Source organism: Temnothorax longispinosus, chromosome 10, assembly GCF_030848805.1.
Source record: "Temnothorax longispinosus isolate EJ_2023e chromosome 10, Tlon_JGU_v1, whole genome shotgun sequence".
Lineage (NCBI taxonomy): Eukaryota > Metazoa > Arthropoda > Insecta > Hymenoptera > Formicidae > Temnothorax > Temnothorax longispinosus.
The window spans coordinates 10,905,431-10,929,305 of NC_092367.1; the positions used below are offsets into that span (position 1 = coordinate 10,905,431).

The 23,875-nt window shown below is 34.2% G+C and overlaps 1 protein-coding gene and 1 pseudogene across 29 annotated transcripts in view; one reads left to right on the plus strand and one right to left on the minus strand.

Moving 5' to 3' along the window:
* The window catches only part of LOC139819980 (uncharacterized), a 193,547-nt gene that overhangs the window by 51,406 nt on the left and 118,266 nt on the right, over positions 1-23,875 (plus strand). For all 29 annotated transcript variants that reach the window (XM_071789841.1, XM_071789822.1, XM_071789844.1 and 26 more), the window contains one exon: positions 15,916-16,526. In XM_071789841.1, coding sequence (XP_071645942.1) covers positions 15,916-16,526 — 611 coding nt within the window. The remainder of the gene's footprint in view (positions 1-15,915; positions 16,527-23,875) is intronic.
* Positions 10,507-12,026, minus strand: LOC139820981 (putative nuclease HARBI1; annotated as a pseudogene).

Below are 23,875 nucleotides of genomic sequence, written 5' to 3' on the forward strand. Positions count from 1 at the left end.
ATTAAGTTTATTTAGGCTGTAAAAAGACAATTTGACATTTAAGTCTTGTACATATAATGAAATTATATATATGTAAATATATATAATCATATATGACCATATATAGTCAATGTGATAGTCAGCAGAGATAAGGTCCCCACGGTTCGTCACTTCCGCGGTAGTTAACGACTCCAAAACCTCTCTGCTGTGTGTGTGTGTGTGTGTGTTGTGTGTGTGTGTGTGTGTGTGTGTCTGCTGACTGCTATGTTCAAATGATCATAACTCTGCGAAAAAAAAATCGTACAGACCTCGGCGACATCGCGTTGTTTTCGTCTCGGAAATCCCTTTCGAACGAGCCTTCACTCAACCCCACATGCCATTTAAGATTTTTTGGCTCCCCCATCCCCCCGGTCCCCGGGGGTGTGGAGGTGGGTGTTTTTGTGGTTAAATAATAGACTTTATGATCCCATTGTATCCCTATAAATTTTAATCCTATATTTCAAACCGTTCACAAATTATTTAGGTGGCCCCGAACTTTCGGTAGGCACTGTATAATCACATATTTAAATAACCCGGGAAAAAATTTCTTATAAGGTCTTATATGCTCATGTAAGAAGCGATCTTATCATATATAAATTTTGGCCTGATAAGAGTTTATCTGGTCATATATGATTATATAAGATTATAAGATTATATATAAGAACATATATATTTAAATAAGTTTTAGAAAATTTTTATATATTTTTAAATGTTATTTTTTAAGCGTGCTACTTTATTATAAGAGTGGACACCACGATACAACTGATACAAAAATTGTGTCGCTCCATAGCGCGAGACAGTGTCGTGTCTTTTGATGCCGTTCTTATAACACTGTTTGTCAAATTTTAAATAAAAGAAACAGATCACATCGAATGCCATCTATCGGATACTTTGAGATGCATTATTCTGATTTGATCATATATAATCTTATATGACTATATAATTTCATATACGATTATATTATATTTAGTTTAAATTATAAGGTATGTTTGCAAAATAATACAATTATTATATCTGTTTATAAGAACTATAATATATATTATATAACAGTTTTTTTTACGAATTATTACAGGTAGTTTCACTGTTTACGAAAATATTTAATAAAAATTAATGTGTCAATTTAAAAAATTAAGTATTTTATGCAAAATTAAAAAAAGTAGAAAACTTAAAATAACATAAGCAATGAGAAGTGCCGTTTTCGGTCGAAGCAGATCTTGATGCTTAATAATATTTCACAATATCAATTTATTATTAAATACATGTTTCAGTTTTTTTGGCACTGCGTGCCAATATAAACTTTGTCGGACTTAAAATGCAATTGTGTAAACTAAATCTAGAAATAATATTGTATATTTTATATTAATTTGATATTGTCAAGTAAAATAATATATTAGAAGAATATTTATAATAGTTATACAAATTTATATGGATAGATCCATTATAGAGTATATATTCATATATGATTATCTTTAACCTTATAAATATACTTTCACATGATCACACATGATAATATACTAGTATATAAGACCAAGTATGATCTGTATTAATCATTACTTGCATGAAGTTAAGTGACATGTTACTTATAATACCCTACGACAAATGTATTATTGCTATGTTATAAATTTGCCCTATAGCTTATGCTTAGGCTTAACAAAGATTATTTCTCTCTCTCTCTTCCCCCTCCTGCTTTCCTCTCTCCATCTCCCTTACTATTTAATATTTTTTTTATTTATATAATAATATATGGACCCATATGGACCCATATATAATTTTATATAAAATACCAAATTTTATATATAATCACATATAATCATATATATTTATATATACTAGACAGCACAGACGCGCGCTTTGCGCGCGTTATTTAGCTTTAACATTATGCTATTACTATTACACTATTAACTTTTTGATACATACAACTGTCAAAATATACAATAACAGCTGCAAATGAAGTAAGCGCAGCGAGAGAACCAATCGGCATCGCGGAAAAGCGACAACAATAAACTTCGATAGATTCGAGTATCGACTTTACATATCTTTTTTAGATATGGAATTATATATAATCTTTTTTTCCCGGGTACATATAATAATATATCATATATGAACATATACAATCATATACAGTATCGCGTCTGGTCATATTGATCAATATACAGTGCCGTATTTTTTTAACCAAAATTCTGTAAAGGAATCATTTGGTACCAGAAGTGTACAATTCGATCCCTGAGATCATTTTACCTCCAGTGTATTAAGAATGGAATAAAGAGCATAAAAATAGGTTAGTATATTATTTATTATTATAAAAAAATATATTATAATTAACGTAATTGAAATTTAAACATAAAATTAAATTAAAAATTTTGAACATAAGATGAAATATGATAATAATAATAATATACATTATTCGGTTCGGCCTTCCAGCCTAAAACCCGGGACTTGGTTTACAATTTCATTACTTAAACATTCACTCCTTCATCCATTCCTTTTTCCCTTTTCCTATTCTCTCTCATTTTTCCTAATTCTTTCATGCATTTTACATTCGCTAACTTTCCTTTCTCTCCTAAAAAATCCCTCACTCTAATCCTCCTCTCTCCATCTACATGTGTCAGTATATGCTCAATCGTTCCTTCTTCTTCTTCACAAATCTGACATTTTCTCTTTTCCGCCGCCGCCCAGAATCTGTTTCTTTCCTCTTCGTTTCCACATCTCCATCTCGCAATCAACTTTTGGCTCCCTTTATGCCCTTTTTCTCTCAAATATTTTGGTCCCTCCTGCGCCATTATGTCCTTATATCTACCGTTGTATCTCGTGCTTCCTATCTTACTATCCATCCATTACCTCAGTCTCTCTCTCTCTCTCTCTCTCTCTCTCTGCCCTATTATTTGACCTATATCGGCCTCTCTATCCCTCAATACTTTTATTCCTTCCGAATTAAATCCGTTTTGCCTATAAAACATCTCTCTCTCCTCCCCCACTATGCCCTTTTGTCCCTCTCTCTCTTTTTCCTTCACGCATTCTATTACCAATTTTCTTTCCCCCGCCCTCATAGTCTTTTCCTCAAATCTTACTGCTCTATTTCCCGCAATTGTACTTAGCTTTACTCTCCCTGTTTCCTTATAAACTATATAGTCCGGCGTACAGGAGTCGAGGTTAAGGGTCCGCTTTACATACTTTTTATGTATTCTTTCCAATTTTTCTTTTTCTCTCCATCCCCAAATCTCTGCCCCGTACATTATGACCCCAAGCACTAAATATTTAAATAATATCATCCTTCTCCTAAAGTCATCCCTGAACCTACGTTCCCCCAACCCCCATACCTGTCTCATCACTATATTTGCCTTCTTCTTTACGCTCTTAATCTGTCCACCGTTGCTTTCATTCCTCCTCAGCTCGTATCCCAAGTACTTGTATTCCCTGACTTCTTCCAATCTCTTTCCTTGCCATTCCCATTCCACCTCTTTTCCTCTGCCTCCTCCTCTTCGAAAGCACGTAATCTTTGACTTCTCGGTGTTCAACTGCAGTTTTTTTTTCTTAGATATCTCTCCAGTCTTTTTATCATCTTCTTCATTCCATCCACACTTTTTGCTAGCAACACCAGATCATCTGCATAAGCTAGCGTCCATATTCTTTCTGTTCCAACCCTCATGCCGCCCGCCTGTCCTGTCCTCATCTCCTCCTCCACATCTGCGATCATTATCGAAACAGTAGCGGACTCAGAGGGCACCCCTGCCTTACTCCTTTCTCTGTCCAGAACTAGTTGGAGATTTTTCCGCCCACTCTAACTGCATCCTTCGTAAATTTCCTTGATCTTTTCTATTATCCCTTTTCTTATTCCTCTTTTCTCCATTGTTTCTTATAAAATCTTTCTATCCACTCTGTCGAAGGCCGCCTTTAGGTCCACAAAGAACCCATATACCTTTCCTCCTTTCTTCCTCAATTCTCTCTTGACCACGTGCTGCAACACATATACGTTGTCCATCGTCCCTCTGCCCTTCCTAAACCCTGCTTGGGTTTCCGGCAGAATTTTATTTTCTTCTACCTCTTTCCTTACCCTCTTTGCTAATATCCCTGCATAGATCTTGTACGCAGTACATAACAAGGAGACTCTCCTGTAGTTTTCCACGTTTTTCGAGTCACCTTTCTTGAAAATTGGGGATATTAGCCCTACTTTTCATTGTTCCGGAAAGCCTTCTCCTCTCCACACCTTTTTCAGGATTTTCTTCAGCTTTTCCTTTATCCGTCCATCGCTGAACTTTCATGCCTCTCCTGCTATTCCATCTACTCCTGCCGCCTTTCTCCTCTTTAAGTTATTAATCTGTTCTTCGATTTCTTGATCCTGAATCTCCAGCTCTCCGTTTTCTTCCTTGCTTCTTCTTTCCACCTCCTTTCCTGTCCTCTTTACTTCCTCCCAACAGTTACATAAAATATTTCTCCCATTCCTCGATCTCTATATCTTCCTCGATGAGTACTCTTTTCTTCCTTTCCTTGTTTATTATCTTCCATATTTGCTCTTCCGTTTTCGCGCTTCTCACTTCTTCCTCATATTTCTCTAGTCTTTTTTTTTCCTTCCTTCTACACATCTCCCTAAATTCTTTTCTTAGTCTCACATATTTCTCCTTTCCTTCTTTCCGCATTCTCCATCTTTTGTATGTCCTCTTCAGCCCCCTCTTCTTTTTCTTACACTTCTCATCCCACCAATCCTTCTCACCTATTTTTTTCCTCCTTATCTTGATCCTTTTCCTTACCATACTTTTTTCTACTGCCTTCTTCAAGTTTTCCCATACGTCCTCCACTTCTTCTCTCTTCATCTCTACCTCTTTTGCTTTTTCCTTATACTTCTTGATACTCTCTTCGTCCCACTGTATTACTTCTTTTGTCTTCTCTTGCGTCTCTTCCTCTAATCTTTCTAATCCTCCCATTATTTCTACCTCCAAGGGTTGGTGATCCGACTCTACCCTTTCTCCAATTGTTAGTCTGATTATCCTATCCCACGCCCCTCCATTCACCACGATGTAGTCCACCACCGATGCTCTTCTCCCTCCGGAATACGTCTATTCTCCTTTTTTATCGCCTCTCATATTACCGTTCTCTACCTCCCATCCTCTTTCCTCCATCATCTCTAAAAATTCTTTTTTCTCTGTGTTTATTACCTCGTCCTTGGAGTTTCTCCATCTTTCCCCATTGTTGCCCCCCTCATAATTCTTCCCTTCTCCTCTATTCTTGCATTCTCCATATTTCCCCTTCTACCCTTAACTTCCTCTCCTACATTCCGTTTACAGATTCTACTTCCTTAATATCTATCTCCTCTATCTCCTTTCTTATACCTGTTATTATACCTCCCTTCGCCCTACCTTTACATTTCTCTCTAATCGCGTATTGACATTTCCATACAAACTTCTTTGACATATTCCTCTTCATCTTCTCCCATTCCTTCTCTTTTACCCACGTTTCGCATAGTCCTATAATATCGAATCTTTCTATGTATTCCCGGAATTCTCTGTCCTTCTTCTTTAGCCTTGCCACATTCCAGAATATCACCTTTAGTTCTGCGCTTGCATCTCCGTTTCCTTTTCCTCTCTTCTTCCTCTTCCTTTTGTCTCCCGTTGTTTCTCACACCTCTATTCCTTCCTCTCGGCCGATTTTTGAAAATTCTCTCTTTTCCTTATTTCCTCTGCCTTCTCATTCCACACATACATCTCATTCTCTATGTACATTTTCCTATATCCTACTTTTACCTTCTTTCTTTCTACACTTTCTTTTTTTGCCCGTTTTCTCAATTTCTTTTGCACATCTCTCTCTTCTTTCGTCAGGTCATGATCAACGAATATGTTTCCACCGAACAATTTACTCTTCCGTTTCATTATTGCTTCCTTTCTCTCCCAATCCTCCATCTCTACTATTACTGCTTCCCTCCTTTCCCTGCCTACCACTTGAACACCTTTTACATTTTTTTTAATCCCAAATTCCTTTTCCAGAAATACTTTAGCCTCCTCCTTTAAGCTGTTCTCCACTTTCTTCAGTCCTCTTATGATTATGTTGTTCCTTCTCTCCTTCTTCTCTCTCTCTTATCTATTATTCTTTTCAGCCTTCTCACTTCTTCCCCTATTTCGCCCATCGACTTGTCCTTATCTCCTTGTCTAAGCTCCTGTCCTTTCTTCCTGCCTATCCGTTCCGTCACTTTTTCCGTTATTTCTTCTATCTTTTCTTCTAACCTCCCTTTTCCTCCGGCTCTTTGTCTCTCTAGTTCTTTTACTCTTTCTTCTAATTCCCTTATCTTCTTTTTCATCCTTTCTTCCCTAGCCTTCCAGCTCTCCTTTAATTCCCTTATCTCATTCCTTGTGCCTGCCATCTCTTCTTTCAATTCTCTCAGTAATGCTATCATAGCTTCTTCTTCACTCTTCCTCTTTTCATCCTCTTCCGTATCTCCCCCTTCTCTTTCATTTCCTTCGCTCCAGGTGGTGTTCTTTCCATCATATTGCTCCTTTTGAATATCTCTTCTGTCTGTCTCTCTAGCTCTTCCCTCTTCCTTTTATCATACGTAAACTCCAATATGCTAGTTGAATTCGATATCTCTCTCCATCAATTGATCTTTCCTCGGTCCTCTTCTCTCTCTTTCCTCGTCTTTTTGCATGGTGTAAATCTTCTATTTTGAATGTTACACGTCGCTATATCTGTACTGCCTTGCGTTTCCCGCGCTTTCCTATCTCGTCGCCTGACAATACGCACGGACCCGCCGCGTTACATGCGGATGCCGTATGTAAAACGCATGAAATCCTCTATTTATTCCTAGCCTTTCCCCTCGTCCCTCTATCCTAACCTCTCACCTAGTCGTCTCTTTACCCTTTTGATTATAGCGTTTTCCACTGAAAAAACTGGTGCAGCACTAGCGCTGTGGTAGGTTTCAATGAAAACTCCATTAGTGCACTAATAGTGCAGGTTTAGTGCGGTTCAGTGGAACACATCATTTTTTGTAGTATTCGTGCATCACAGCCGAGAACCGAGACGCCTAACCTCGTTAAACTGTTTACATTGTATAGATGATTCGAAGCGTCGAAGTATTATATAGAAGTCTGTGAAGTAAAATTATTTATTATAAGATGGGATCTTCGAGTGACGACCTGACATTTCAACTAAATGATAACATTTTTTGCTTTAACACTAAAAAGATGAAAATAAAGGATGTCAAATCAATAAAAGGTAAAAATGTCCTCAATAAAAATATTTTACTGAAAATATAATGAAATTTTACTAAAATATACTTGAAATTTTTTCTCAATTGGTTCTATTTCATTATTATTTTATTATTTTTTAAATAAAAATTCAGTTTTTAGTTTAATTCAATAAATTTCATGCATGATCTAATATTTCAAAAAATTTGTTATTACTTATGTATGTATGTATCGGTTTATTGTGTATCCCCGTAGGGTTTACAAGGCGTTTTTTTTTTATGAGGAACGTTCCCAAACTTCTTACAAAAATCCCCCATCGTTCATTCCCTGGCCATGTGTGACCTCACAAATAATCTTTTTCCCTTCCCTTAACCCTCCTCTCTTCTTTCGCGTCTTCGTTCGTTTCCTTCCACATCGTCCTGTATCAGTTCTTCCTTCCTGTCTACTTTCTGCCCTGGGTCATTCAAAGGACATATAAAGATCAGCTCCCCGTGGCCATCTTCCTCTTCTTCCTCCTCCGCTTCTGCACCGGCCCCACCCTTGGTCCTCCCTCCCTCCCCTCTCGTCTCTTCCTTATTTGGCCCAGTCTTTTTTTCCTCCATCCTTCTTGTCTTTGTCTGACTCCACGAGAAGTTTCTCCTCCATATCCTTTGAAATCTCCTCCTCCGATCTCCCTGTACTTCTGCGAATTCTCCCTACCATTTTCCACTCTCTCTCTCTCTCTCTCTCTCTCTCTCTCTCTCTCTCTCTCTCTCTCTCTCTCTCTCTCTCTCTCTCTCTCTCTCTCTCTCTCTCTCTCTCTCTCTCTCTCTCTCTCTCCTTTCCACCGACCTATCCTCATGGATCTTCACCCCTATACTATTCCCTGCCTTTCTCTTTGCCTCCAACACCCGCCACTTCTCCTTTTCGTCTCCCAGCTTCACCAAAATGGTCATCCATATTCCTCCCTGCCCCATCACAATCACCTCTCTCACCGTCACCCTTACCTTTAGCCCTTCCTCGAATAGCTCTTTCACTTTTTCCCAATTCGACTCCTTGCCTCCCCATTTCTCCTTCTCGACCCTTAAAATTACATTCCTTTTCGTCCTCGTTCCTTTCCCCTACCCCCGCCCACCATTTCTTCTTCTCAGTCCCACTCTCCTCGTATTCCTCCCTCTTCCTTTTGCCTCCACTTTGCTCCATTCTTTCTACCTTTCTCTCCAAGCTCCTTACTTTCTCCTCCAGCTCCTTCATCCTCTCGTCCTTTTTCCTATCGTCCTCTTTCCTTTCCCTCAGCATCTTTCTTACTTTCTCCTCCACAATCCTCTCGACCGCCTCTGCTATTATTCTCCCTTCGCGCTCCATCCTAGGTAATCTGTAACAAGTGCGTTATTACTTTCCTCTCCCTTATTCCGCTTTTTCTTCCGCACCCCTCTCTTTCTCTCTGCCCTATCACGCTTATCTATTTCACCTCTACATTTACCTTTGATCCCTCCGCAACCTATCCTTTCACTAATCACCGCTTACCTTTCTCCTCGTCTTATTGTCCTTTCCGCAACCGAATTTTCTGCTCAACTACACGTGCGCCGGGCCTTACTCACGCGTCCGCCTTGTGCCGCCAAGTCAGACTTTTGATTACTCGATCCCTCGACCCGTCGCGAAAACTCCCTGCTCCGTTCCGCACCTGCCGCGCCACCATCACATTCCTCTGTCTCTCGACAGGTCGATCGATCGCTCGCTCGAAACTCCATACTGCCATCTTGCTCGGCTCCCTAATCGTGTAACCTGGGCTCTTTATCTTCCTGCTTCACATCCTAACCTCTCAGGAGTGCCCTTACTTTCTCTCATCACTGCACCTCAATCACACTATCCTCAACCTCTCCTCCACTTTCCCGATTTCCTCCGATCCTCCTCCACAGGCTCCTCCACCCCACTTCATCCTCCCTTGCTTCACCTCCTCTCGAAAACCCTTTTCTTACTCCTCTCCACTCCGGGCCAAACCGTCCACCGCTCTCCCCTCTCTAGCTTCTTGTTATTACTTATCTTTAATGGTATAATTTAACTTTCCTTATATTTTGCAGTAAAATATGTTCAGTAATTTTTAAATAATTTTTATTTTAATTTTTATCAATTTCATAGTACTTTCAGTAAAATATGTCTGTCAAAAGTTTTAAATAATTTTATTACTTGTACTGTTTTACATATAAAATTTGAATATACTATATTTATTTTTAGAGGATGATAAATATGCAGTTAAATATTTAACAAACTTAATAGAGAATGAATTTATCAATCTGCAAGAACCATTACAAATTATCTACAAAATTGTAAATAATGAGCAAATTGTCATATATGAAGCAGATAAAGAGGAATCTTGTCAATTACAGTCAGAGTTAGAATCTGATAAATTACAGTCCGAGTTCGAATCTCATCAATTACAGTCCGAGTTCGAATCTGGTCAATTACAGTCAGAGTTAGAACAGGCTGAGGAAGACGGAACCCGAGGTGCAAAGAAACGATCAGAATGGGGCAAACAGGATACCGAAATACTATTAGAAAAATATAAAATTTATGTAAAACTGGTAGAACCATTGAAAAAGTTTAAGAATAAAAAAGTAATGTGGGAAAAAATTGCTCAAGATATTGAAGACACTATAGACCGAAAGTACACTTCCATCCAAGTAGAAAATCGATTTAAAACATTATTAAAAAAAAAGAAGGAATTCAGCATAATAAACGTTCTGGCAATGACAGAGTGGATGTTCCATACGAAGACCAGCTAAAAAAAATCGCTTCTTTAGATGACAGTATTAAGCCAGAGATATTAATGAGTATTAACAACACAAGAATACTAAAAAATAACGAATCAAGCAGCTTCCAGTATACTAGTTCATCAAGTGCAGTGAAAATGATTTCAGAGAAAAAAACTGTACATTTCCTGAAAAGAAAAATTGAAAAGGAGACAAAAGAAAATAAAAAGAAATCAGTTCAAGAAACTTTATTGGAGATACATCAATCAAAGGAAGAAAGCAAGGAAAAACGTCACAAAGAAAAACTAACACTTATTGAAAAACTTTTTAAGAAAGATATGTAAAGTGTACGTTTCTATTTTTTAAAGATAATAGGTATTTTTTATAAAAATAAATCTTATATAAGATTTGTGTAACTACGTTAATGTAGTTTTATACCAAAGTTTATTTTTGTTTGAGATTATATTCGAGCTTAACTACTTTAATTCTGTAAAGATAAAACATAAGAGGTTAATGTAGTTTCATACCAAAAAGTTTATTTTTGTTTGAGATTATATGTATTTAAGCTTAATTCTAAGTAAGTTATAAAAAGTTACTTTTTTGTTATAAAAACAAAAAGAACAAATGTTTTTGTTGCACAAAATAGTACAAACTGCTTATTTACGTACTTGTACTTCGTATTTTACAATTAGTTTAAAACTTATTTCAACTGTAATTAATATTACAATATTTATGTGGAGCAATAAAAAGTGAAGTTTATATAATAAAAAATTAGATATTATTTTATTCAAATAAGAACAGGCTATCCTTTATTGTATTTCTTTTAGCTTCTCCTGTACTTCGGGATATGATATCATCCTCTCTCTCTGATTCCCAATTGATATTTTCATCCTGAATATAGTCCTCATCATTGATGAAATCATTCCCTTCTATACACAAGTTATGTAGAACGCAAAGTGCAAGGATGTATTTACTGATTTTTTTAATTTTATGCATATCTAATCGTAAAAGTTGACGAAAACGACCTTTAAAAATGCCAAAGGTGTTTTCAATTTTTACCCTAGTTGCACAGAATTTTTTATTATAATTGATTTGACTACAATTTAAATTCATCGTTTCCCTATATGGTATGAGTAACCACGGTTTAATGGCATATGCTCCGTCACCAAGAATATGATATTTTTTCTCACAAATATATAGTAGCTTTTCTTTTATGTAGAAAGTGCTAAAACTCGAGCATCATGAATTTTTCCTGGAATTTCAGTAAATACATCTAAAAATCTGTTCTTATGATCACAAATGGCTTGCAATATGACAGATGTCAAATCATGTCTATTTGTATATGTAGATTTAATTTTATGTGCGGGTGTGCGTATATTAATATATGATCCATCTATACAACTAATTACATTCGGAAATCCTGAAATCTGAAATATAATCATATGCGTTAGAGACGAAAAAATAATAAGCAATATTAAATTTTTTACCTTTTGAAATTCTCTTGATAGATTTTCTTTTTCTTGTTCCGTTTCAGCCATATTTATAATATTTTTTCCACAATTTACTAAATAATTAACTACTCTATCCATATGACGAAACAAAGTAGATAAGCCTATGTCAAACTTTTCAGAAACATCTCTTAAAGTACATTTATTGCAGCTAAAACTAAAGATTTAAAATTTTCAACATTTTATAATAAAAATTGCAATATTTTAAAAATGTATACAGATATAATATTATATAGATATATTTACCAAATAAAAAAAAGTATTTGAGTTTCAGCTGATATAGGAGTACTACCTTCGTGTGTATTATCAGTTAGGTATGGCTGAGATTGTTCATAATCATTAATAATTTCGTAAACTGTAGTTCGATTTAAACGAAATTTTTCCTTAAACTTGAAAAAGAATAGAATTCAATTTCTTTATTAAAAATATGCGGAGTTTCAACTTACCTGTTTGTCAGACATTTCATGAATTACATTTTTTATATAATTTATTTTTGGAATAGAATTGCGTATATTCGATAGCAAAATTTCATTCTCATCCTCCTCGCTGCTACTACTTGTAGACAATAATTCTAATAAGACACCTATTTTACTGGTATTATCCATTTTATAATTTTACCTGAGAGTAAAAATACATATAATAATTATACGAACTTAAATTGCTTATTTTATAATAACATTTTATTTATTTATTTATGTTTTTAAACATTTCAAGATTTTTAAATGTTAAAATGTTAATATCACTGCACACACACACACACACACACACACACACACACACACACACACACACACACACAGCTATTATATATATATTAGGTTTAAAAATAAAAACAATTTTATTGTTATAGAGTTTATTTAAATAATGTAATATAATATTGTATATTATACCATATAAATATACACATAAAGCACGAACATAACCTCTATTTCAATTTGCACTGGCTCTTTCTACCGTCTCGAAAGACGGTGGAGCAAAAATCGCACTTATTGCAATTTCTTTGCACCAATTTTGCCAGCAGAACATTAAACACTCCTTCCATTTCTATCGCCTCCTCCGCCGTTCGCCTCCCCTCTCCCTCTATCCTACACTCCGAATCTATCTGTGAACGCAGTCGTTGGCAATCCTACGTAACGCTCGCTCTCCGCACCTAGAGGGCCTCTAGATACGAGGGGCGCAATAGTTGATCTAAGAGTGCTGATTGGCTCGCGTGAATTGCATGCTTTATTCTTTTCATAAGCACATACTTGCATAACGTCAGCCTATAAAAAGATGACAGTATGACAGGCATAACCGCAAGTTTACGGGAAAAATATATTTTTTGCTATATAAATTAAAAACGATACGACGAAAAAGATTGAGGAAAAAGGAAGAGGTTTGTTTGTATTAGATTTTGTCTAACATGATTTGAACTTGTTTAATATCTATTTATGTATTTTTGAAAATATTTTTAAATAATATGATTATTTTATATTAATAGGGACATAGAAAGTTTGAACGGAAAAATCAAGAATACCACGAACAAATTAAATGGTCAAGCAGTGAATTATCTGATTTATTGTTAGAAAGTAATCTCCTGAAAAGGTGCAATATAAACATTTTCTAATGTTTGTAATATTTTATTTTGTAATAAATATATATATTTATATATATTTATATTTTGTCAATTTTGTCTTTATTTATATCTTACATATATACATATCTTATTTTTTTCAGCAAGCGACACAAATCGATACAAACATATTCTGTCTTCGTTATTCATTGGAGTTTAAAAACTTTTTAAAAAGTATATATCTATCCTATATCTATCCTCTAATCTTACATTCCGTAATCTAAATTTATTCTCTAATTTTAACATTTCCGTAATTTATTTCTATTCTCCTTGCCTATTAGTAATTCCTACTATTTTTGATCATGGCATTGTGTTGTGCATTAAACTGCTCAAATAGATCAGACAGTTATGTTATGAAAAGGTTTCCTTCTAACACTGAAACTAAAAAATTATGGATTTTGAACATCAATAGGTCAAACTACAAATTTTCTATTAATTCCTATATCTGTCAGGTAAACTATCTCCTTTGCTTTTACTAAATAAATAAATATTTTAAATAAATATAAGTAAATAAATAAATAGTAAAACAACAACTAATATAATATATAAAAAACTAATATATAAAAAAATATAAATATAAAAATAAATGTAAATATAAAAAAATATATAAATATAAATATAAATATGTTATAATTAATAAATTAATAAATATAAAATATTAATATAATAATAATAATATTAATAATAATAATTATTATTATTATTAATATTATTACTCTTATTATTTATCTTTATTTTTATTATTACTAATTAATTATTAATAATAATATTTTTATGCAAAGCGAGATCCAACCCATATTGCCCGGTGCTTCGGATGCATGTATTTATATTTATATTAGATTGATTAAAGATTCCATCATGGAATTCAAAGAAATCAAATACAAATCTGTACTTTTAATCGAAGAGTATATAGTTATGTACAATGTGTATGTGTGCAATATGTTCAAGTGTATTTTGTGCTAAGTGTTAATATATAACTACCCAGTAAACACAAAGTAACAATAATATAACTGTTTTGTTATAATTTCTTACTCAACAATATAACTGTTATGTACAAGGCATGTTATATTACAGTTATATTATTGAGTGGAAAATTATAATATAACAATTATATTATTGTTACTTTGTGTTTACTGGGTATTGATCGCCATGTTGCATGCTTTATTCTTTTGTGCAGCAATTTCAAGTCAATCAGTTTGCGCCCCTCGTATCTAGAGGCCCTCTAACCAAGTCCCATAAGATGAAATATGAATGTCAAAATAAAAAATAATTATAATATTATAAAAAGAATGAAATAAATAAAACAAAATAAAAAATTATAAAATAATAAATATGTGAAGGATCATTTTGCCTCAAATGACATTTTGTCATTTTAATATTAAAATCTAACCTAAAAACCGGCAATCAAACCACTAGGAAAACATAAATTTAGTTGATATACTGAAATACAGTGGTAATAATATAGTTAGTGGAACCATTTATTTAAAATTTAATTTATTAAAATTTAAAAACTTAAATAACATGTTTCATATAGTCAAAAGCTATACTCATTTAAATATTTTATAAAACCTGTCATTTATAAATCAAATGCTCCTTTTGCATTAATTACGCATTTGAACGCGCGCATTTTGAACACACAATTCATATGGCTTTTTAAGTCAATGCAATTGTATGCGCATTAAAAGCACGTTATACCCCTTCTAAAAATGACCGATTGAATCCGATTAAAAATTTTGAATCCGCATGAATCTGGATTCTTGATCCGGAAATCACGGATTTATAACAATTACACTGAAAACGACTGAATCGAATTGGTATTCAAGGATTTAATTTCAATCGGTTCCTATCGGTTTGAATCGTTATGATATCATAACGATTATACCGATTGAAAACGATTAAAACGGATTCGTACTCAAGAATGTAATTTCACTCGTTTTCTATCGGTTTGAATCGGTCTTACAATTAGTCAATCCGTTTAAATCATTATGATTTCGTAAACCCCGAAATCACGAAATCATAATGATTTAAACGGATTGACTGACCGATTCAAACTAATAGAATCCGTGAATTCCGGATATATAAACAGGATTATTTACTACTTTATTATAATTACTACTTTACTATAATTCCATTCTTTGTACTACAAATTTATTACAACGTTCAGTATTTATTTAAATAAAAACATTTTACAGTTTTGCAAATATAAAACTCATGACTTTATACCAAAAGGAAATCCTGAGTAAGAACTCAATTACGTAAAAATTATGTACTATATACAATTTTAATGATTAAAGCGGATTTAATTCGATTCACATAGCTACTCATTACCCGATTGAAATGGATTAAGCGCAGATACGATTAAAACCGATTGAATTGGATTCAGATGAATCCGGAAATATCGCAATAAATCCGATTCCTGTGTTGTATTAAAATTTCACGATTGATGCGGATTCAATACGATTCAGGTGGTCACTTTATTCACCCGATTAAAATGGATTGGCATTAATACGATTGAAACCGATAACGGTGGATTCAAATCAATCCGGAAATTCCGAATTAAAACCATTCCGATTGATTTGTTATTAAAACTGATTTACTTCCAATCGGGCATCCGATTAACCGGATTGAAAACGCATTCATTAAGATTTAATTTCACCTAATGCGGAACCAATCGGATTTAATCGATCATTTTCAGCAAGGAACGCGCATTGGCGCTCCTTGGTTGGTATAAAAAGTCATCTTTTCGTCATCTTTTAGTTTTATGTGCTGTCTGGGTTTCATACGGAATCGTGCGTCACCCTAAACAGTAAAAAAAAGATTATTACATTATATTCACATATACATTTGTTTATTCATATTTCCATTCTTGTTATTTTTAGCTCATATCCATTATCGGCTCTTTTGTTGTCAAGCATTCTTCCGTTGAATCAAGCACAATGGAAGCCTTGCGTCGAGTTGAAGCGAGATCTCGTGATACCTTGCAAGTGTGCCGTATCCGTGGATTATCCACGATCGATTGAGATGAATTGCGACCGGGTAATTTTCACGCGTGACACCAGAAACAACTTACGTGGTCAACCGGTCGTAGCAATTAGTCAAAGGAACTGTGGTCACCAAATCTTACCGGAAAATATCATTAATTCCGATTTGAATCTCAAAAGACTAGACCTGTCGAGCAATTCGATCTATCGGCTGATGGATCGCTTGCTACAGACGCAAAGTGAACTGCGCGAACTGCGACTCGCTGACAATCTTTTGGGCGACAACTTAAATCCGATATTCTCCAGTAACGAATTCCATGGCATGAAAGAGCTCAGGATACTCGATTTTAGCAGAAATGGGCTTAGGAGCATCGAGGAAGGAATATTAAAAGGATGCGTAAATTTGGAAGAACTATATCTCGATGGCAACAATTTGACTACGGTGCCTACCGCTTCTTTGAAAGGACCACGTGCTATCAAAGTGCTATCTTTGGCAAGCAACAATATCGGTATGTTTATGAAAATCTTTTTTTATTTAAAACTTTTTATTTAAATATTTTAGTTTACAGGCAAATATTTCACATTTAAAATAAAAGTAAACTACAGTAATTGTATTTGAGCGTGAGTATAATTAGAATAATCTTGATATAAGTACGTGCTATATACTGTTAATTTAACCTGCGTCATGTTTTAATAAAAATTTAATAATTTTATACATTTTTTAAATAGTAAGAAAAAGTGTGCAAATTAGAAACTTGCACATTGCTTCCTTATCATTACAGATAAGGAAGCAATCATTCAATACTATTGCTCCTATTTTATTTAGCTCATAAAGCTCTTCTTATGAGGAAGCTTGTATTTTATTTGATGCATAATTATTAGTATTTATTAGTTTGGCTTTATCATAGAGGAAGCTTTATAAGCAAAATAAAATAGGAGCAATGGTAGCGATCTGCAATGATGAGGAAGCAATGTGCAAGTTTCTAATTTGCACACTTTTTTTAATTTTAACCTTTTTATGAATTAATAGAGGGTTAGCTTAGTAGCACAAGTGGGGTTTTACAATCGACGCAATGTCAAATCGATGTTAACTTTGGAATTTCTAAATTAAATAGTTTTTAAATTTTATTGCGATTATCCCAGCCAGGGTTTGAACCTGGAATCTCCCGTAGCTTTGGAAGTTTAGGCTACATGGTCTATATATGGACTTCACATATGGACCTTTGATCGCGTATAAAGCTGGGTCTAATCAACCCGGAAAAAAGGATTATATATAATTATACATAATTATATATAAATATATATGATTATATGTGATTATATATGAAAATATCAAATACTTTTATTTCGCCAGTGAGTAGTGAAATTACAAAAATCCTTTGCTGCGACCAAACTGGCTAATATTTATTTAACAAACACAACGCGTTTCAACCGAGATTCCGGTCCTTCTCAAGTGCGTACAATAAATTAACGCTTGCAAAACACTTCATTATACACAATGTGGCAGCAATGAGTCTACGAACTAAAATACAAAAAAAAAAGTAAAATAATAAATTAACAAACTAAAATGACGTACGAAGAGTAAACTCAGGAATAAAATAGCAACGCTTACATGTTTTGTGTGTCAAAGGCGATAAAAGATATGCGAGTCATATTAACAAACGTGAAATTCGGTGGTGCGTTCACTATAGGTGACGACAGACGACAGACGACAGACGACTGTCGTCACCTATAGTGAACGCACCACCGAATTTCACGTTTGTTAATATGACTCGCATATCTTTTATCGCCTTTGACACACAAAACATGTAAGCGTTGCTATTTTATTCCTGAGTTTACTCTTCGTACGTCATTTTAGTTTGTTAATTTATTATTTTACTTTTTTTTGTATTTTAGTTCGTAGACTCATTGCTGCCACATTGTGTATAATGAAGTGTTTTGCAAGCGTTAATTTATTGTACGCACTTGAGAAGGACCGGAATCTCGGTTAAAACACGTTGTGTTTGTTAAATAAATATTAGCCAGTTTGGTCGCAGCAAAGGATTTTTGTAATTATATATGAAATTTGGTACTTTATATAAAATTATATATGGGTCCATATATCATTATATATGAGCATATATAATTCCAAATATAATTAGATATGAAAAATAGATCATACAATGCACTCATGTATGGATACATATAAGATTCATATGGATGTATAGGTATATAACCCTATATGATTATATATAATTTCATGTAGCGTTAAATATAAAGAGCAAAATTTCCGTACTTATATATGATATTATATATAATTTTATATAACTAAGCTTTTTCGTCCGCGCTTTGCGCGGGTTTAAAAGCTCTTCCTTCTTTTTCCCGAATAGTAATATTTACTCCAAAAAAAATTTAAAAAAAAGGTATTTTTTAAAGACAATTTTTTATGGGCGCCCCTTGTCCCCAGGCTCAGACCCCTTCCCAAAACCCTCTAAGTTAGAGTATCATGAGATAGTATATCAAATTTAGTTGTTCTAATTTAAAAACTGTGAGAGTAGAATAATAATATCACAAATTAAATTGATCATCAAATTCTAAACGCAACTGATGCTAATAAACATTCTTCCCCAGCAGACCTTTTCCCCTCGCTTTGACTCCTTCCCAAAATCCTCTACGGGCTAATTTATTAGACAATGTTTTTTCCCCAAATAGTAATATTTACCCCAAAAAAAATTTTTTTTTAAAAAGGGACCTTTTTTAGACAATTTTGTATGAGGGCCAATTTTTTATTTTATTGTTTTTTTTATTTTCGGTAAATATGCATAAAAGGTCGAGCATCACCGATGACCTTGACTTTTTTTTATAATGGGGGAAAATCCACACGGATACCCCCTCCCCCGGGGTGGGGAGGGCGGTTATGTGGGACTTTAACCCACTAAAAACCCCCTCGAATGTCTCTCACGACGCTTTTTTGGGGAGGCCCCGGGAATCACAAGTATACCTTCCGTGAGCTTCCCCACATGACCTTGACCTTGACCTTGACATATGTTATCAAGGTCACTCTCCTAAGTGACCTTCAAAAGGTTTTAGCCGGCGGTCGTTATTCGTTAAAAAGTTATTAACAAAAAAAGGTTTGGAAAATATAGCAGTTATTTTAAGTATTGAGAGGCATGAACCTCGCTTTATAACTTATAATTTATAAAGTGAGGCTTACGTGCATGGGGGGTTGCATGGAGATTTTCTCATATTAATTTATTCTTCATCGACACCATCCCCAAAAAATTAGACAAATTTTGGTACCAGTTTCCAGAAAATCGGTCCATTAATGAATGAGTAGTTCGCGGTCAGATAGACAGACAGACAAACATTAGAAAAAATTTGGAACCGGTTTCCCAAAACTGGTTTCCAAAAAAACATTTTTGTGAAAAATGAAACCAATCGTTACCATGCCCGAAAAATTAGATAAATTTTGGTCCGTTTTCAAGAAAATCGATTCATTTATGAAGGAGTATTTCGCGGTCTAAAAATTTTTTAAAAAATTAGGCACCGGTTTTAAGAAAATTGGTCCATTAATGAAAAATTAAACCCATCGACACCATCCCCAAAAAATTAGACAAATTTTGGCACCAGTTTCCAGAAAATCGGTCCATTAATGAATGAGTAGTTCGTAGTCAGACAGACAGACAAACATTAGAAAAATTTTGGAACCGGTTTCCCAAAAAATCAGTAATGATGCGGTTCTCAAAATACGTCTACGGTTAAGTCTTAGTTAGAGTATAATGAAATAGTGTACCAGGTTTAAACCAGGTGTACCAAGCGATTAAAATATATTTAAATATATATAATGTTTCATATACAATTTAACATGATTATAGGAGTTTTTATAATTTATATATAAATTATATAAAGAAAGCATTTATCCACATAGATTATATATAATCATATATAATCTACATAGATAAATGCTTCTTACATATAATTTATATATAAATTATATGAACTTATATATAATCATGTCAAATTGTATATGAAACATTTATATATATTCAAACTAAATTTTTTGCGCGAAACGCGGGCAAAAAATCTATTCCCCTCTCCCCAAATTCACCCATTAATTAGGAACACCAATAGAACCCCATAAAACCCCCAATTTTTATCTCCATAGTAGCCATCCCCATAAAATTAGTAATTTTTTGGTACAAGTTTCATCAAAATCATCAACAAAAAATTAGAAAAATTTTGGCACCAATTTCAAGAAAATTGATCCATTAATAAAAAATTATCCATTAATGAAAAAAATTAAACATCCTCCAAAAATTAAAAAAATTTTGGCACTGGTTTCAAGAAAATTGGTCAATTAATACTTATTATTTCTCGAAATTTAAATAATTTTTAAATTGGTTTCTAAAAAATCGGTAACAAAAAATTATCCATAAAAATTATCCATAAAAAAATTCAGCTTAATATCTCGAAGTTTGCGTTAATTGGAGCAATCACGTACATTTTTTTTTAAACAGAAATCGGAAACCTTTTTACAATTAGCAATTTCTTTAATCCTATTACATTCTTTAGTTCTTTCTACCTTTATCTATATATATAAGTACTTAACGTCTGTATGTCTGTCTGTCTGACCGCAAACTAATTGTTATTTTCCGAGAAATTGGAAAAATTTCGTAACCGGTTCTATTACATTCTTTAGTTCTTTCTACCCCTATTTCATATATATAATTCTTTAACATTCGGTCAATTATTTTTCGAGAAACTTGAAAAATTTCTGAAACGGTTTCCAAAAAGATCGGTGACGAAAAATTATACACTTTATAGCACTCCCCGAAAAATTCTACCTCTGTTTTATATATAATTTTTTGAGATTCGGTCTATTTCCCGAAAAATTGGAAAAATTTCTGATACCGGTTTTCAAAAAGATCGGTAACGAAAAATTTTATGGCACTCGCCGGAAAATATTTTACACCTACTTCATATACTATACTTTGAAATTTGATCCACTATATTGATTTCCCCAAAGATCGGTAACGAAAAATTATACACTTTATGGCAATCCCCGGGAAATTCTACCACTGCTTCATATACAATTCTTTAAGATTCGGTCATTTAATTTCCGAAAAATTGGAAAAATTTCTGATTTCGGGTTCCAAAAAGGTCGGTAACGAAAAATTATACTAGTGTTTAATGATCGGCCTGACTGGCAATATATTGAAAATTATAACGACGTTTCGACCTCTATTTTGGGTCCTTATCAAGTTTATGCTGGAAAATATAAATTGCCGGTAATACATATAAAAAATAGAAAAAAAGGGGGAGGGGGACAATGCAACGTATTCTACTTACATGGATCAATGTGCGTCAAACAATATAAAATTAATCATCGTTACGTTTTAACAAGGCGGGTGGAACAGATATAAGCTTTGTGCGGCATGACCGTCACGTATAGCGCCCGACGAACGACTGATATACATTGCGTCGTCAAGAACAATCACAAACACGCATAGCGCCCGACGAACGACTGACATACATCGTGTCGTCAAGAATAATCACAAATAAATAAAATAACATAGAGTGTAACGTTTAAAGAGTAGCGATTATACGATCGTAAACCAACGGTAAGTTTTCTGTGTCCTTCTGCAAATTTATAGCGTCAGTATGCTTTTTGATTAATATCATTTCAGCCGTTTCACGTTTTTTGACATACTGTTCCCTGTGCAAGATCGTGGCTTCTTGCCATTTAAAATTATGGTCAAAATCAATTCTGTGCTTGCTTACAACCGATTGCTGACTGAAGTGCTTGTTAATGTCTGCACGATGCTCTTTAACACGAGTTTCTAAGTGGCGCTTGGTTTGGCCAATGTAACTGCTCGGATTGCAATGCTTGTTACATTGGCCAAACCAAGCGCCACTTAGAAACTCGTGTTAAAGAGCATCGTGCAGACATTAACAAGCACTTCAGTCAGCAATCGGTTGTAAGCAAGCACAGAATTGATTTTGACCATAATTTTAAATGGCAAGAAGCCACGATCTTGCACAGGGAACAGTATGTCAAAAAACGTGAAACGGCTGAAATGATATTAATCAAAAAGCATACTGACGCTATAAATTTGCAGAAGGACACAGAAAACTTACCGTTGGTTTACGATCGTATAATCGCTACTCTTTAAACGTTACACTCTATGTTATTTTATTTATTTGTGATTATTCTTGACGACACGATGTATGTCAGTCGTTCGTCGGGCGCTATGCGTGTTTGTGATTGTTCTTGACGACGCAATGTATATCAGTCGTTCGTCGGGCGCTATACGTGACGGTCATGCCGCACAAAGCTTATATCTGTTCCACCCGCCTTGTTAAAACGTAACGATGATTAATTTTATATTGTTTGACGCACATTGATCCATGTAAGTAGAATACGTTGCATTGTCCCCCTCCCCCTTTTTTTCTATTTTTTATATGTATTACCGGCAATTTATATTTTCCAGCATAAACTTGATAAGGACCCAAAATAGAGGTCGAAACGTCGTTATAATTTTCAATATATTGCCAGTCAGGCCGATCATTAAACACTGAAAAATTATACACTTTATAGCACTTCCCGGGAAATTCTACCTTTGTTTCATATATAATTCTTTGAGATTTGGTCAATTATTTTTCAAAAAATTAGAGAAATTAGAAAAATCAGTTTCCAGAAAATTGGAAGCAAAAAACTATGCACTTTATGGCACTCCATGAGAAATTCTATCCCTATTTTATGTACCCTTGATAAAAATTCGGTCCACTAACGAATGAGTAGTTCGCGGTCAGACAGACAAACAGACAGACAGACAGACGTCCGGTACTTATATATATAGTATATGATACTATTTAAAAAAATATATAAATATGTATTATAAAATTATTTATTGTGTATGTGTGTGTATACATGTGTATGTGTGTGTATACGCGAAAATAAAAGAACATATGTGTGTGTGTATATGTGCGTGTGGGTGTGTATGCGCGTAGGTGCGTATGTTGCGTGCGCGGGTGGGTGGGGGAGGGCGTAAAACAAAAAAAAGCCGCGACATTTTCATCCCCGAAAAATTTGCAACATTTTGGTACCAATTTTGAGAGAATCGGCCCATAAATGTGGAAGTAGTTCGCGTACATACAGACAGACAGACAGACGACGTGACTTATTTATATAGATATATTTTAATCGTCTGTATAATCATATATAATTATATGTGATATCATATATAAGTACGGAAATTTTGCGTTTTATACATAACGCTACATGAAATTATATATAATCATATAGGGTTATATATTGTATGTTACGGGCAATTTGATTAATTGGGAATTAATTGGGAACCTACATAGGTTAGTGACGCGCTTTAAACACTTAAATACTTTTAAAGCGCGTCACTAATCTATACGCCGAAAAAATATCATTTCGAATTATGTTACACTTCTGACTTACCAACCAAACAGTTGTCACGTGACCTCTTGCATGCGCGTGCAGCCACGGAGCATGCGCATGTGGTCGCAAAACATGCTCGTAGTCGCTACATCTTGTCGGTATAACAGGTCTCATAACCTGATAGTCGTCAACTTTAACTGTTAATATCTTGCTTCGTGAGGCAGAGCGACACTTTTTCTTGCCAGATTCGGTTGTTTTGTGCAAAAACGCGTCGATTAAGTCTAAGTTCAACGAAATCGGTGAGGAGGCCACTATTCTGCACATTTACCAAATAATTTATTAATTTGTCTATTATAAATTATGTTTAAACACAAAATATAAAATATTTTAGTGCATGAACTCATTGTAAGGAATGCTATAAAATGTATAATTTTTTGTTACCGATCTTTTTGGAAGCCGGTATTAGAAATT